General features: G+C 39.7%; 1 protein-coding gene across 2 annotated transcripts in view; it reads left to right on the top strand.

The window, feature by feature from the left end:
- MON2 (MON2 regulator of endosome-to-Golgi trafficking) overlaps positions 1-16,947 on the top strand; it is a 167,628-nt gene that overhangs the window by 35,625 nt on the left and 115,056 nt on the right. For both annotated transcript variants that reach the window (XM_089652121.1, XM_089652111.1), the window contains exons 6-9: positions 710-807; positions 7,803-7,928; positions 9,995-10,189; positions 14,291-14,415. In XM_089652121.1, coding sequence (XP_089508247.1) covers positions 710-807; positions 7,803-7,928; positions 9,995-10,189; positions 14,291-14,415 — 544 coding nt within the window. The remainder of the gene's footprint in view (positions 1-709; positions 808-7,802; positions 7,929-9,994; positions 10,190-14,290; positions 14,416-16,947) is intronic.

The following is a 16,947-nucleotide window of genomic DNA, read 5'->3' as shown; positions in this document are numbered from 1 at the left end:
CCAGGCTGTGTTCCTTTTAGTGTCACCTGGAGATTATATGAGTAACACAATTCCTGTCCCTTCGTGGCTGGACAATTTCTTCATTGTATCTATAAAAGGAACCATGGTTGTCACCACGGGTGGACTTCAGCCATGTCTGCCTTTTTATTCATCTTTATTGCATGGTAGATTGATAGCATTAGTAGTTTGCACAAGAAACATAAGGATGTTTGTGCTTTCAGTTAAGCTCCCAGGACATGACAAGAACACTGCAAAATCAACAGGTATTTTCTGTACTTGCTGAAGATGTTCTTAACCTGAAAAATGAAAATTAATGCAGCTACCATATCTAAAGACTGGTAAGCTGCAGTATATAAAATGTTGGTTTAGATATACCTTGATTTTAACTAGGTTTCTTACTGCTCTGCTCTGTCAGTTTATGTGGACCTCCATGAATTTGCCCATGTACTTCTGTGAACATACTTGATCATGTCTCTGTGAATTATATGTGACCCACAAGGCCAGATGCTCAGCTTGTAGTGGGAGTTTAAGACCTCATCTTTCACGATTATGTGTTAAGGGATCCTGTTCATCATTTCTATGTAATAAAAGCCAAATGTGACCTATGTATTTTGGTAATTTTGCTGAAATGAATGTAGATATTCTGGTAAAACATAAGGATATTTGTTAGTGTGTGAAAGATTTAATTCTGTCTCTTTATTGTATGCAGATGTTGTGGAGCAACCTGTGCCTGTCACTGGAAACAGTAATAGGAGATCTGTCAGCACTCTTAAGCCATGTGCTAAAGATGCATACATGCTCTTTCAGGTATAAGAATATGCAGATTGCTGTATTTCTATGATGGACTACTGCAGTAGTTGACATGTATTTATGATATTTTGCTAGCTCTGTTGGTCTTGCTTTAGAAAATAAAAATTCAATTGCATGAATAAATGCACTATGCCATGGTGCCTGCCCATTTAAGTTTGTGGGTCCAGCTGTGTAAGTAGATGTATACATAAAATGTATTGCTTTGTTAGCTCTCTTTTAACTGAGAAGATACTTCTTGGAATGGATGATAGCTTTTATTTCTTAGGTCTCATGCTCACAGACATTTGCAGGCATTTTTTCTATGCCTAGGGTCAAATTCCTGGCACTTTCCTGCACCTGATGATCCTGAAACATTTGTGTTCAGACCCCCTTTACTTTTTTCAATTTTGTTACGTTGCAGCCTGAAACTACAGTTGTTTACATTCATTACGTAATGACAAAGTGAAAACAGAGTTTTAGAAATGTCGGTGACTTTATTACTAAGAAAAAAACTGAAATACCACATGTACTTAAGTGTTCAGACCCTTTACTTTGTTGAAGCACCTTGGTAGCAATTAGAGCCTTGAGTCTTTTTGGGTATGACGTGACAAGGTTTTGTACACCTGGGCTGGGGGATTTGTTGCCATTCTTTTTTGCAGATCCTCTAAATCTCAATCAGGTTTGATGGGGAACATCAGTGCACAACCATTTTCAGGTCTCTCCAGATATGTTCAATAGGGTTCAAGTCAGGTCTCTGGCTGAGCCACTCTGGGACATTCAAAGAGTTGTTCCTAAGCCACCTTGTTGTTGTCTTGGCTGTGTGCTTAGGATCATTGTCATGTTAGAAGGTGAACCTTTGGTCCAGTCTGAGGTCCTAAGCGCTGTGGAACAGGTTTTCATTGAGGATATCTCTCCACTTTGCTCCATTCAGCTTTCTTTCAACCCTGACCAGTCTCCCAGTCATTGTTGCTGAAAAACACATCCACAGCATGATGTTGCCACCACCATGCTTCACTGTTGAGTATATGCCAGATGATGAGCAGTACCTGGTTTCCTCGAGGCCTAATGTTTAGAATTGGGGCCAAATAGTTCAATCTTGGTTTCATCAGACCAGAAAATCTTGTTCCTCACAGTCTGAGAGTTTTTCGGGTGCATTTTTGCAAACCCCAGGTGGGCTTTCATGTATTTTGCATTGAGGAGAGGCTTCCGTCCAGCCACTTTGCCATAAAGCCCATTCTCCCCCGATTGCTCAGTTTGGCCGGGCGACCTTCTCCTGGAAGAATCCTGGTTGTGCTAAACTTCTTCCATTTGAAAATCATGGAGGCCACTGTGCTCTTGGGAACCTTCAGTGCTGCAGAATTTTTTGTAGCCTTTTCCAGATCTGTGCATTGCAATGATCCTGTCTCTGAGCTCTGCAAGCAGTTCCTTTGTCCTCATGGATTTTTCTCTGATACAGTATGCATTGTCAGCTTTTTTGGCCTTTTATAGAGAAGTGTGTGCCTTTCCAAATCATGTCCAATCAATTTAATTTACCACAGGTGGACTCCGTGAAAGGTGTAGAAACATCTCAGCAATGATCAAGAGAATAGTGTTGTTGCAAAGGCCCTGAATACTTATACCAATGTGATATTTCAGTTTTTCCTTCTTAATAAACTTACAGTAATTTCTAAAATGTTGTTTTCACTTTGTCATTATGGGATACTGAGTGTATATTAATGAAAAAAATTAATTTAAACATAACAATTGAAACAAACATAAAATTGAAAAAAGTGAAGGAGGTCTGAATACTTTATGAATCCACTGTATGCCATACCTGTGTATGCAGGTAAACACTGCTGAACAAACTAATCAGCAATTACACAACTAGGGCCGCCGTGTACATCCATTCGCTTGTATGGCAGGCTGTATGCACCAGCTGTGACTTTTCAGGTATGGAAAAGTACCAGGAATTTTCCACTAAGCATATAAAATGACTGTAAGCGTTGTTGTGCATGAGGCCTAACTAGAAAAATATTTCTAGTACAACGTGGCTGCTACTACCAAATCATAATATTATTATTCTCCTTTCTTTCCATTGGATATAACATACACTTCTCAAAAAAATTTAAGGAACACTTAAACAGTATAGCATCAAGTCAGGTAAACTCCTGGAATATTGATCTCGTCAGTTAAGTAGCAGAGGGGGTTGTTAATCCGTTTCAGTTGCTTTGGTGTTAATTAAATTAACAGGTGCACTAGATGGGCAACAAGGAGATAACCCCCACAACAGGAATGGTTTTACAGGTGGAGACTACTAACATTTTTTTCCCTACTCATGTTTTCTGACTATTTTTCACTAGTTTTGAATTTGACTATTGTCAGTGTCACTACTGGTAGCATGAGGCGATGCCTGGACCCTACAGAGGTTGCATAGGCAGTCCAACTCCTCCAGGATGGCACATCAATACGTGCCATTGCCAGAAGGTTTGTTACTCCAGGAGAGCTGGACAGGACCTCAGAATGTCCTTAACCCATCAGCATGACCGGTATCTGCTCCTTTGTGCAAGGAGAAACAGGACGAGCACTGCCAGAGCCCTCTACTGGGCTCTGTGATCACTGCCCGACACCATAGTGCTTGATTGGCATTTGCCAATGAACATCAGAATTGGCAGGTCCACCACAGGCACCCTGTGCTTTTCACAGATGAGAACAGGTTCACCCTGAGCACAGACGTGAAAGGGTCTGGAGACGCCATGGAGAACGTTATGCTGCCTGTAACATCGTTCAGCATGACCGTTTTGGTGGGTCAGTGATGGTTTGGGGAGGCAAATCCATGGAGGGACACACAGACCTCTTCAGGTTAGATCAGCCTTTCTCAACCAGGGTGCCTTGAGGTTTCTTCAGGGGTGACTTGGCAAAATGTCTAAAACTTGTATACAGCCCAGTGGGTGGAACAAGCTTGTCTTTTAGTTATACAAAGCCACATGTTTTCATTGTGCACCATTACGACCTTCTAGTCACCGCTGGCCTGACAACCAATGACATCATCAGTTGATAAGGAGGATGTCAGCTGTGTGCGCATCATCCTTGTTTGACCCTCCCCTTCCCCTCTCCATCAGTGCTGGGGTCACATTAGCTCAGTGGTGGAGAAAAACTGAGGGAGAAGAGAAACACTGAAATACTACTAAGTACCAGTGTGCAAAAGTGTATTTGCTTTGGAAGAATAAATCACCTCTAATGTTGGGTGTCCTACATGTGTGGATTTTGCTGCGTTATATAAAACTATTAGAATAGTTTTTCACATTTTAGAATTGGATGCCCTTTTAAAATTATGGACAGTCCTGAGGCACCCCATTTTAGAATGGGGTGCCTCAAGACTGTTCATAATTTTAAAAGGTGCCTTGGGACTGTCCATAATTTTAAAGGGTGCCTTGACTGAAAAAGGTTGAGAAACACTGGGCTAGACAATGGCATTTTGACTGCCATTAGGTATTGGGTTGAAATCCTTGGACCCATTGTCAGACCCTATGCTGGTGCAGTGGGTCCTGGGTTCCTCCTGGTACACGACAATGCCCGGCCTCGTGGCAAGAATATGCAGGCAGTTTCTGGAGGATGAAGGAATTGATACCATTGAATGGCCCCCACCCTTGCCTGACCTAAATCCAATAGAACACCTCTGGGATATCATGTTTCGGTCCATCCGTTGTTGCTAGGATGCACCTCAGACTGTCCAGGAGCTCAGTGATACCCTGGTCCAGATTTGGAAGGAATTACACCAGGACACCATGGGGTTTATTTACTAAAGCTGGAGAGTCCAAAATCAGACTCCCTTCTGCATAGAAACCAATCAGCTTCTAACCTCAGCTTGTTCAATGAAGCTTTGGCAATGAAACCTGGAAGCTGATTGGTTTCTATGCAGAAGGGAGTCTGATTTTGGACTCTCCATCTTTAGTAAATAAACCCCCATCTGTTGTCTCATTAGGAACATGTCCCGACTACCGAGTACCATTTTGAGTTGCTGCAATGAAATTTCAGCAAAATGGACTTTGATTTTTTGGGTGTTTTTTGATTCCGTTCTCTGTATGTTGATCATTTTCATTTCCATCAAAAACGATGGGGCATCCTTACGTTCCCAACACATTACCCAGTCCATATCAGTATAGATATCCAGCATGATATTTTTACCCATTGATATCTGATGTATTTACAAAATGTTCCTTTAGTTTTTTGAGCAGTTTACAGTTAATAAAATATTTTTATCTCTCTCATATAATTTTTTAAAATAACTATAATATGGCAGTTAATTGTCAAAAATGAAAGAACTGTTTGCGACAGTTTGTGCTGCCTCATAGCAGCCAATCAGATCCCAGCCTGAACAGTAATAATAAGAGTGTAAGGTTGAATCTGACTGGTTGTTAGCAGGCATTGTAGATTGTCAGGCACTTCACCCATCAGGCAGTTTGATAAACAAGGTGCAGTCAGAAAAATTACATTCTTCTGTTTAGAAAGCAAAGGGGCAACAGATCATTGTGTGTATGGGTTTATTAATGATTATTGCAAAAGTCTGTCTTTGGACTGTGAAGTTATGATAACCAAAAAAAACATTTTATATTGTATCTAAATTTAGTGTAAAATAGGTATTTTCTAAAAGCAGAACCTTCCATTACCATTTTTTCCATTGGCAAGCATTTAGGTAAATTTTGTATTATGCTTGTGGCTGCTTTTAAGCTATGGTGCAGTGGCAAAAAGCAGTTCCAACCCAGGTATGTTCTGGTACAGCTCATACAGAGTATAATATTTCACTGGAATTAACTGTGTGTGCATTATTCTCTAGCTTTATTTTTTTTTTACCTGTAATCAGTCCTTTTGATCAAACTAAGTACAGGTTTGTCTGGATATGTCTTATGGTACCTACAGACATAAAAAAAAATTTCCCCATTCCAGATTGTTACAGTCAGATTAAGGAAGGTTTGTATGTTTGTAGACATTTCCATAATTCCAGCTGATTCTCACTGACAAGGCCTGCTTGAGGGAAGGTTAATAGGCCAGGATGGATTTTCCTAGCCGTTCACTATTGTTTCCACAAAGACAAACTGGCGCCCCCATCCCTTTTCTCTATAGGCAAAAGCATACAGGTTCACCGAATGAGAACTTTTATGTTTGTATGATGATCTTCTATTAGAAAGATTGTTCGGCAACGAAGTCGCGTATACACTGCCATCTGCTGTTTTTAAGCAGCTTTAGAAACCATAGACTTTCTATTCATCCAGTATTGATGATTTTTTTTAATAAATAGACAGCATGTCTAAAAAATACAGTGTAGAAGATCTGAGATTGGTATGTGATGTTTCCACTGTACCCCTTTAAAAGTGCCAGCATGTAACAGATGCTGACTCAGAGCTTTGTCCTACTCATGTGATATCATTTTTTTTTTTTTTCCCAAAAAAAACGTTTATTGATGAAGTGCAAAATGATACACAAGACATGCAAATGATGCATAAATGAGACAATTGACAATGCATACAACGAAAAAACAAGAAATCGAATGCAAAAATATATGCAACGTTGTTATACTAGGCTACGACAAGGATATGCTTGTAGTAATCAGGCGTTATTGTAATGCGATTTGAAATGTTGCCGCGTTGAACCTCCTATACATGTACTTCGCAGTGCAGAGCTGTAGAGGGAGGGTAGAAAAACGCGGCACCTGTGCTCAAGGCAAAGCTATAAGGTCATGACAATAGAAGTAACTGAAAGCAGACTTTAATTGTCGTAAGGGCCGCTGATGAAAGTAGCGAGAGTATGATATTAACATGCCTAGTGTTCTCTTGAGTATGATCCAAATCTATCAGAGCATGTATCAAAAGGGAGAAAATAGAGAAAAAGAGAGAGAAAAGAAGAAGAACAGAGAAAGAGAAAAAAAGGGGGGGGGGGAGGGGAAGGGGAGGGGAAAGGGGGGGGGAAGGGAACGCAGAGGAGGGGTGACGTAAAAAAAGGGGGGGGGGGGAACGAGCGGAGTATGTTATATCGGCAATACCGTGGGTTAAGCATGGATGAGGTCAAGAATTAAACTATCACCACAGTCACATAGGTGGGGATAAAACACTGAGGGGGAGATCAATGCCTACCGTAAGATCTAGTGTAATGGAGTATCACCAGCAGGAGAACTGAACTAAATCAGACAGATTGCTCCATGAGGGACTGATATGTAGGGGTAGTTATGAAGTGAGTCCAGCAGGCCCAGATATGGGAGAATTTAGTAGGGGTGTCAAGTGCCGTTGCAATCAGTTCCTCCATTTACGCCATTTTACCCACATGGGTAAGCCAGTCACTTATGGAGGGGGGGGGGGGGGGCGAGTGGAGCCCCATAGAACGGGAAGACAGAGTCTGGCTGCGTTGACCATTTGCATGGCTAAAGATTTAAAGTATTGTCCCCGTGATATCAGTTTAAACTGTGTGCTCACAAAGAATCATTCTGTAGCTCTTAAAGAAGAATGTGTGAATATTATTTTACACATATCTGGGATTTTTAGTATTTGTTATAACAGCGTGTACAAGGGTTTTTTTTTTTTTTTTCAAAGGGGCTGGTCTTTAGAAACGGCTGGTGGTTTTTTAATTTTTGTAATATGCGAATACAGTATAACACAAGTATAACAACACAAGCACAAGTAGAAACAAGATATATTGGTAACTGGTTTAATTTTTAGAGCTTTTATATATAAAAACATAATTAAGGTCACGCCTATCTTTAAAGTCCATTTGCAGGCAAACTACTAATATACATTTGAAAAACATATGTGAAATGTTTTTCCTTCCAAGCATTTTGGCATTGTGTTCAGACAGTCTTGTAAACCAGACACACCAGAAAGCTGTTAAAAAGGTAAGCCACCCCACATGTGCTGGTTGGACAATGAATTGCTTTATCTTTTTAATCTCTGGCTACTTTGAATTTTGAATGTTCACAGAGTAATGGAACGTTTTTAGTTATGATACATCTTCTTGTATGCAAACTATATGTTTTTGTGTTTTTTCAGGATCTTTGTCAGCTGGTTAATGCTGATGCTCCCTATTGGCTGGTGGGAATGACTGAAATGACACGAACATTTGGTCTGGAACTTCTGGAATCAGTCCTTAATGATTTTCCGCAGGTTTTCTTACAGGTAAGTCTGGAGTGTTTAAAACATACAAAGTTCAGAGGTAATATTTGTGAAAAAGTTGTAATTACCATAACTGGTAAAGTCATCATGTGATAACAGAATGCACCATTTTAGGTGACCATTTACTGACCTAAAATTATTTGCCCCTTACAATTAAAGTATGCAGTTGCTACAGCCTTCTGCTTTTTTTTGTATCTTTTAGCATATTAGCCCAGATTGTCGATGCCTGTGCAGCCCAAAACAGATGTTAACTCGTCCGAAATAGAACTATAAATCTTTTGAATTATGAACAAAAATGTGCCATTGGAAATCCATAGCTACATGGTTGGAGGTTGTGATAATTTTTTGTGGAAAATGAGTATTGAGTTGAGGTCTTGCAGAATAGGAGGCACTGTTCTGTATAAAGTAAATGTACCAAATCTGACAAAGTAGGTGTAGCAAGCCTGACAGGGCTGTCTGTTTTGTCTGCTAATCTAATCTTTATGCACCTCATTATTTCTGTTAATTATTTAGTACAATTTTTTTTTTCAGTAGATGTTCACCTGTGGTGCTTTTACAAGAGGTAAACAGCTGCTGAACTACTTCTTCAAGATAGTCTCTAAATCAGACTATAGATGATATGATTTTCTTTCCTTCCACCACTGGTGGAAGGAAAGAAAATCGCTCAATGCCTCCCGCAGAGCTATTGTGTTATGTTAGCAGGGATACTTGCTTGCTGGTAGAACACAATAATTACTGTCGTGAGCTATTATCCGCTAACAGTGATCACATGCAAAAAAATCTGACAGGCTGATTGTACTGAAGTCGATCAATGGATTGACTTTAGCTCAACTAGCTTGCCCATAGATGTATCGAAGGTCTGCCGGTCCCTGCTAAACTGGCTTAGAGTTGATCCATCTATGGCCGGCTTAAGGCTAGACACACACTAAAGCTGGCCGTATATGAAATAAAATTCAGCAGGGACCGGCCAAATTGTGATTCATGTGTGGTCACTGTGTTTGAACGGAAGTTGATCTACTGATTTTAGTGTGTATAGTAACAGTGCTGCGCTACACAATCATGATTAAACTATTATTATACAGTATTTATAAAGTGCCAATAGTTCACTCAGCACTGTACATTACAAAGGGGGACAGAACATGTGACAGAACAGTACCAATACAATGCAAAACATGAGGGGATTGAGGGTAATGCTCTTTCGAGCTTACAATCTATAACTAAAGTTAATAGTAAAAATATATATCAATTCATAAGCCAAAGTATATATAAATCAATTTAGAATAAAAAAAAATCCCTTTCTACAAAAAATTAGCATAAAAATATAAAACATAAATAATATAAATAGATATTTAAAAAAGTCCAAAAAATAATAATTACAATAATAACAATAATGCAGAGAATGAGAAATGATTGCTTTTACAGCCATTATGGGTGTAAAAGCAATCAGTGTAAAAAAAATAAAAACTCTTCATCACCCCCCACAGGTAGTACAGTGTCACCAGGGTGACACTGTACTGCTAGGGTGACAGTATGTAGAAAAAAAACCATAAATAATAATATAATAAAAATGTAAAAGAAAATGTTTAAAAATTATAATTTTGGGTTATAAAATTAATTTGTGTTATTTTTTTTTTTACTAAACAGATAACTGAATAAATTTTGGCCAAGATTTATGATGAAATATTATTTATTTGCAAAATTTTAAAAGAAAAACACTTTTTTTCAAAATGTTTGGACCTTTTTCATTTATATAGCAAAAAAAAATAAAAATCCCAGCGGTGAATAAATACCACCAAAATAAAGCTTTATCTGTCTTAAAAAAAATGCCAAAAAATTCATATGGGTATAGTGTTGCATGACCGCGCAATTGTCATCCAAAGTGTGATAGCTCTGTCCGGACTGGACGTGGTTAATGTCCTCACATTTTCTGATTCAAAATGGCATCGATAAAAACATATGCCTTTTCTGTGTGTGTTTTATTTTTCTTAATATCTGCAGGCTGTCTTGTCTATTTTTTTTTCTGTACAGTATACTGATTTGTAGTTACTTGATTTCTCTTGTTTTTACAGCATCAAGAATTTAGCTTCCTCTTGAAGGAAAGAGTGTGCCCTCTTGTGATCAAGCTGTTTTCTCCAAATATCAAGTTCCGTCAAGGCTCTACTAGTAATTCTTCACCTGCACCAGTTGAAAAACCTTATTTTCCTATTTGTATGAGACTGCTTCGAGTTGTTTCGGTCCTCATCAAACATTTTTATGGCCTTCTGGTAAGCTAACGTTTTTGCTGTAATTGTTGCTGTTCTGAACATAATTTATTGCCGTTTTGGCATACTAAAAATGCATATAATAAATAATACTAACAAATGAAGTATGTAGTGGTATTGATATGCGTGTAGCTTAAGGAGAGTTTTCATAGATGTAAAATAGGAATTCTTAGATGGGTCAGGTTAATTTCACCTACAGGAGAAATAGACACTGGCAACAAAAGAAAAATAGGTCAACAGGATAACCCTGTCCACAGCCATCATGTCTCAGTTTTTTGCTAGTGTCCTCTGGGGAGTGGACATGTTTTCTTCAGCTATGCTGTTAGATTTATGCCAGAAATGTTGAATTCAGGGAGTCTCCAAAGTCAGCCATTGAGTGCAGGTTTTCTCAGTTGATACTGGTGTTCTCTGTGCAACAGACCTGAATTTATGGAAGTCTCTTAGTCATTGCAGATGCTGGTAGATTAAGGCCAGATATTAAAAAGCCTGTCCAGTCAGCCAAGGAGCACAGTTTCCCTGTTCATTATCTATGCTGTTGTGAGAATGCTGCAGTCAGCAATGACTACCCTTCTGTTTTCATTTTCTATAGAACTCTGCTATGCATGTCTTGCTGGAATATCTGTCTGGTGATTCCATAGGTAGTTGTCAGTTCAGAGCTGAGGCAGCTTTTCCTGTCCCTGTCTCTGTAACTCACTATTTTTAATACCTTGCAAGATTACGTTACGTTGAGGTTTCTTAAATTTGGTAATGAGGCTGCTTATTGGTGTTTGCTACAGAAGAAACTATAACTGAATTGCCATGTGTGGGGAGTTAAAACTCTTCTTATATTCTGGATTTACCTTGTACTTTAAAGGATAAGTTCACTTTTGGGAACATGTTACATGTTTCGCCTATTTTTAGATAGGAACATGTAACGTGTTCCTGCTCCTGCACCTGCAGCCTCCTCCCTGATCCCCCTACTAATTGTGACAGCGTGCTTGGGATTTTCTCCTGCATCCGCTGTCATAAAGTAAGAGACCGTGTAGGGCTCTGCCCACACACTTGCGTGCCATTCATTCACAGTTTCTGTGAATGAATGGACTACAAGTACCTACAACCTTTGCGGCTGAAGTTCTCAATTAACTACCAGGGCGATAGTGAGCACTCTAGGTAGTTCATTGAGCCTTCCGATCATTGTGTAACTGCCTGCCCATACAAGGTACAACCAGACAGCTACACTGACAGTCTGCAGCAGCCCTGCATTGCACCCACGAACTGCTGATCACAAGTACAATGCTTTACACATTTTTTTTACCTGCAAACAAATGTGCATTTATTATTTCTTTATCCTTTAGTACTTTTATGTTGACCACATCAGGGAGGTCTCCTCTTTAATTAATTAATCTATTTATGTATTTGCTATGGGCTGTTCAGAAAATTTTTACCATATTCATTTTCTCACCCATTTTTACTAGCTGCACAAAATTGAAGGTAGTAAACATATACAAATAACAGATCTTCAACCTTCCTGTGTCATGCTGAGTGTGGCGTTATCACGCTCCTACAGCTTCCTTTGTTCCCTCCTGCAGTTTCACAGCTGCTTATCCGTTTTGTCACCGTTTGTCACCCACCAGAGTCAGCATGGAACTGGTGTTGGCCAAGACACCCACACTGAGGCCCAATCTCCCCATTTTTCTAGCACATATAATTTTTTCTGCATTTTGCTGTGGGTGATGCACCTACACTACCAATTCATGTCCCTGCCCCTTAGCCTCTCATCTGCACCTTGGGTTTTCACCAAGGTACTAAACCTAGTATTAGCCTTGCAGCGCTCTTGTGGCATCCCATTTATTGGGGCACTTAGAAGACTACTTATTGAAGGAACAGCTGGTGTGAGCTCTATTGGGCAACGTGACCTTGACTATCTGCAATTTACAGCAGTTCGGTTGGAATTTGAACCTTCATTAATGGAACTAACTTATCATTTGGACACCCGGTTGGAGTACTGGGCACAGAGTGTTTTTCCAAAGGAAAAATTTCAGACTCTCCTGTATCAGATTCAAACTATCCAGCCCAGGTTTCTTTCTGTCTCAAGGACAGCTTTTGCCATCCTAACTCATGATCAGTGGCTTTAATGGCATGGCTGTTAAAGCCCAGGATCCTGAGACACGGGAATCTCTTTGTTTCCTCTGATGCTAGTAGCTAGGCTATTTCCTGTAAGATCTATCAGCAAACAGAGAGCCTTCAATCCCAGAAGTTTCTTTGTAGGATGACTCCTTCCTTTCCTGTAGCTGGCTCTGGACCAACGTTTAGCTCTCCGCACTTTCAAGGGCCATATTTCTGCCTTGTCTGTCTTCTTTCTGAGACAGTTGGCCTTTCTTATTTTGATTCAGACCTTTCTACATGGAGTCTCCCATGTAACTACCCCTCTTCATTCCTTTGTGACTCTATAAGATCTGTATCTGGTTTTCTCTGCTCTTCAAAAACCACCGTGTAAAACCCTAAGAGACACACCTCTTTCTACTATCACCCCTAAGGTGGTGTTTCTTCTTACCATCAGCTCTGCAAAGTGAGTGTCTGAACTGGTGGCGTTATCGTGCTAGGAACCTTTCCTAGTTTTGCATAGGGAGAAGGTGGTGTTGTGACCCAGTGCTTCCTTCTTGCCTCAGATAGTTCAGCCTTTCCACTTAACCAGGGAGGCTCTCCAGTTCTACTGTCCCTCTATCTGACTGCAGTTCACCAAAAGGAAATTTCTATACAATGTCAGAAGGTTTTGGGTTGTGAGTGACTCTCTCTTAGCCATTGCTCCTTCAGGAAGACAAATTTATTTTGTAATCTTTGGTGAACCCTGTAAGAGAACGTCAACTTCTCATTGCACCACCTCTATGTAACTCAGGCTGACCATAATACAAACTTCTGGTTTTAAAGTGGAATTCCAGCTTACACCTAACTAACCTTAAAACTGTCACCTCCCCTTCCTATCACCTGTGCTAACTAATCTAGGTAACAAAGATATATATGCTTACGTTCTGGTTTGGTCACGCGATCCTGCTCCCCTGTACCAGTCAGCGCGGCTGCAGGGGAGACGAGGGAGCAGCGATAACAGATGGGCCATTGAAGCCTATGGGTGATGTCACCAATCCAGGTTTTAGTAGTTGTCGGAGTGCTCTCTGCTTTCCCCTGTAGCTGGCATGGAAAATCACAGGATAGGAGCCGCCTGAAAATAGGTAAGTATATATAGAAATTATATGCAGAAAAGAAAATAGGATTTATGTACCTCCCTGTTAAATCTTTTTCATGGAATCCATTGAGGGACATAGGTACCTCCCCTCTGTGTTAATTTTCACACTTTTGGTATTACTTTGCTACAAAACCGAGGTGTGATTGTTGTGGACTGGATTATCCTGCTGGTTAACATGTTTTTTTGTCAGTGTTCTTACCTCCTGTAGGTGGCAATATAACTTGACACTCTAAGAATTTCTGTATCACTCAATGAACTCCAAGAAAAGGATTTTAAAATGAATACAAAAATCCTATTATTAGGGGTGATTCGCTATTATACAGCCCTCAGCCTCTGAAGTTACACAGACTGTGAAGGATGCGTTCTATTGTCTGTAGCAGGCTGTTTACTAAAAGACGTCCAAAGTCATAGCTGTAAATATAAGCTGTATTAAGATTTATGTTTGAATAAGTTAATCTTATATTGGCTGAAGAGGGGCTTATTTACCTTTTAACTCAACAGCTGACCAGCTGAGGGCTCCTTGTGAATGGAAATTGAGTAGTTTTTGCTGTGCATAACATTATAATGGCAAAAGCAAACACCTCGTATATTTATAGTCTTTGAACATATCCCCCATATAAAAAATAAAAAACCTCACATCAGTTACTCCAGCTGAATAGTGTTTTCGTAAATCTTTTTCTACTGGATAACGTGTATGCACCATCACTTGTGAAGTATATGTTTGGTGCACTCTCTGCTTGGAGAGTTGCAATACCATCCACAATAGGTCACTGCTGCATACAGGTGTTTTACTTGTGGTTTTAAAGATTCCTATTTGGTTTGACGCAATGGTCATTTTCCTTTAAATTCTGCTAAATTAACCTGTTTAAACTGAACTCTTTTAGGTGACAGAGTGTGAAATCTTTTTATCGCTGCTAGTGAAATTCCTGGATGCTGATAAACCACAGTGGCTCCGAGCTGTAGCTGTGGAGTCCATACATAGGCTTTGTGTTCAGCCTCAGCTTCTCAGGTAAATGATTTACATTCACACACTCACTTTTTAAACATTTTTTTCTTCAAAGCAAAAATCTGTTTACTATCCGTGTAGATTGATTTAGAAAATCCAAGTGAAGTGGTTGGATCATGTTCATCCTGCGGTCTGGATTTTTATTTTAAAGAAATTTTCTACGAGCTAGTTTTGGTTTGGTTGGGACCCCTGTCTGTAGTAATACTGTGAAGCCCAAACCTGTCATAATTTTTTTAATGGGCAACTTTGGCATCACCGTGGCTTGTACCAGAGTCTACCCTGTGAAATGAAGTTGTTACCATGCATATTTTATGATAGCATTGTAATGCCATCTGTCACCAGCAGGTGATGGCAGTTTTGAGCCCCTAAGCTGCAGAGATTGTATCTTTTTATGTTACAACATGGGCCCTAATCAAATAGAGAAATGCAGCAAGGAAATATACTTATTTCACACCTGGAGCAGGATCAATCTGTATGCTAAATTGCTTACATATTTATACCAAAATTGTGTTTGTGTGGAACATATTTGCTTGTATTTTTTAACAATCATGCCCCATCTTAAAGGGGTATTAAAACAAAAATGTAATATATTGCAGCTTACCAATACTTAGATGTGGCTTTATTGTTGTTTTTTTTTTCAGTATTTTTGTTTCTTTATTTCACTTGGTAATCCAGCCAGAAACACCCCTCCTATCTTATCGTGTCTGCATTCTGAGATGAAGTAGTAAAGCAGACACCTTTGGACAGCAGCATTGTCAGTCTGGGGAGAGGATAGTGTTAGATACACTAGTGGATTTAGATGAACTTGACTAACAAATTGAAGCTGAACTCCAGTTAACACTTTATGAGCAGTTACAGCAACTTTTTTTTCTTATGGATTTTACAAAAACAAATAAAAGCTGACCACTGCAAGCACCCCTGTCAGTGCTAAATTGCTTGTCTCAACCTTCTAAGTGCTACATTGTCTGAACAGTTGGATTTGTTAAAGTAAGTTCAAATATAACAGACATACTAGCTGGATCACCAAGTGAATATAATATAAAAAAGCCTAAAAAAATAAAACTAATGCAGCCACCACATCTAAGATTTGGTGAGCTGCAATTTATTAAATTTTTGTTTGGAGTTTAATATCGCTTTAAGGTGTAAACGCTGTTGTGCAGTATTCCATCTAACAGACTACAGTTAGTCTAGTCTGCTGTAAAAACTACAGTTTTTTTGTTTGTTTTTTTTAGTTCTACTTTTCTCCGGAATTCCCTTCACCAGTTGTGTACAAGATACAGTAGTAAATTCTCATTCTTGCATACTGTATAAAGCCTTTAGCAATTTGCAACTTTCTTTGTCCTTCCTTTTATATTGTTTGGATATGAACTCATTTAAAACCTTTCTCTGCTTATAAACAACTACTCACACGTTTTCTTGTGTTTCTTTCTTCTTGTGAAGCTATTCTCTGCAGTCATTCAGGCATTTGCCATCCCTCCCAAGTGTTTAAAAGAGAAGTATGGTCAAACTTTTTTTGGCCAGACTTTTCTTTTGGGTCATAGGAGTGCACTCCTGTTACCCAGACTCAGCCAACCATGGCCTAAAGCCTGCTGTCGGCTGATGTCACAGGGCTGGTCTAGGCTCTAGACCAGGGATATCAAACTGGCGGCCTTCCAGCTGTTGTGAAACTACAAGTCCCATCAAACCTCTACCTTTGGGAGTCATGCTTGTAATTGCCAATCTTGCAATGCCTCATGGGACTTGTAGTTTGGCAACATCTGGAGGGCCGCCAGTTTGACACCTGTGCTCTAAACAATGTCAGAATCCACCTAGATGCCTGACCAGCAGCTGGTTCAGCCTATCAGCATGCCTCTGAGAGACTGAGGCAGCCTCTCCTTCCCCCTCCACAGTCCAGCATTCCAGTGAGTGCTGGAGGGCAGAGCAGAGAGCCAGTGACTGACAGCCACTGCTCTCTGTTCAGAGTGGAGGGCAGAACTGAGTGATCTGTGTTCATGTGATCACTCAGTTCTTGGTCTTAGAGCTAGAAGGGAACAGCTGCAGCAGTATATGTGAGCATGTATGTTTATTTTGATTATTTCCCACACTTCTCCCCCAAATCCATGCATAGAACATGACTTTTCTGAAAGGCTTGGAACTTCAATATACAACACCTGATATATTTAATGCTTCAAATCTATTGCTTTAAAATCTCCATTTATTTTAAATTGCAGGCACTTTGGCAGAGTTCTCATAGTATTTCATGCATTTGTGTGTTTTACATTGGTATTGTTAAAGTGGACTTTTAGTCAGAAAATTAGGTCTTTCTAGATCTCTTCATGCTGGCCCCTTTTGCAGGTGTAGCTATGTAAAACATTAGAAATAAGTGCCTATACTGTGTAAAATCCAGTAATACACTGTCTCACCCTGTTCTGCACATGCTTAGTTGCTCTCTTTTTTGGCTCGGTGCTGAAAATCAGAGCTGCTAGAGGCCAATCTTCTAACAGCATAAAGATTTAATGTTGCTCAGATCTCTGGGCTTCAGCAAAATAGGAGTCT

The sequence above is a fragment of the Staurois parvus genome, unplaced genomic scaffold (assembly GCF_062004578.1).
Source record: "Staurois parvus isolate SC_StPar_1 unplaced genomic scaffold, SC_StPar_1.0 ptg000025l, whole genome shotgun sequence".
Taxonomy (NCBI): domain Eukaryota; kingdom Metazoa; phylum Chordata; class Amphibia; order Anura; family Ranidae; genus Staurois; species Staurois parvus.
Note: the sequence above shows the minus strand (reverse complement) of the source record. Positions and strands in the feature narration are given on the sequence as shown.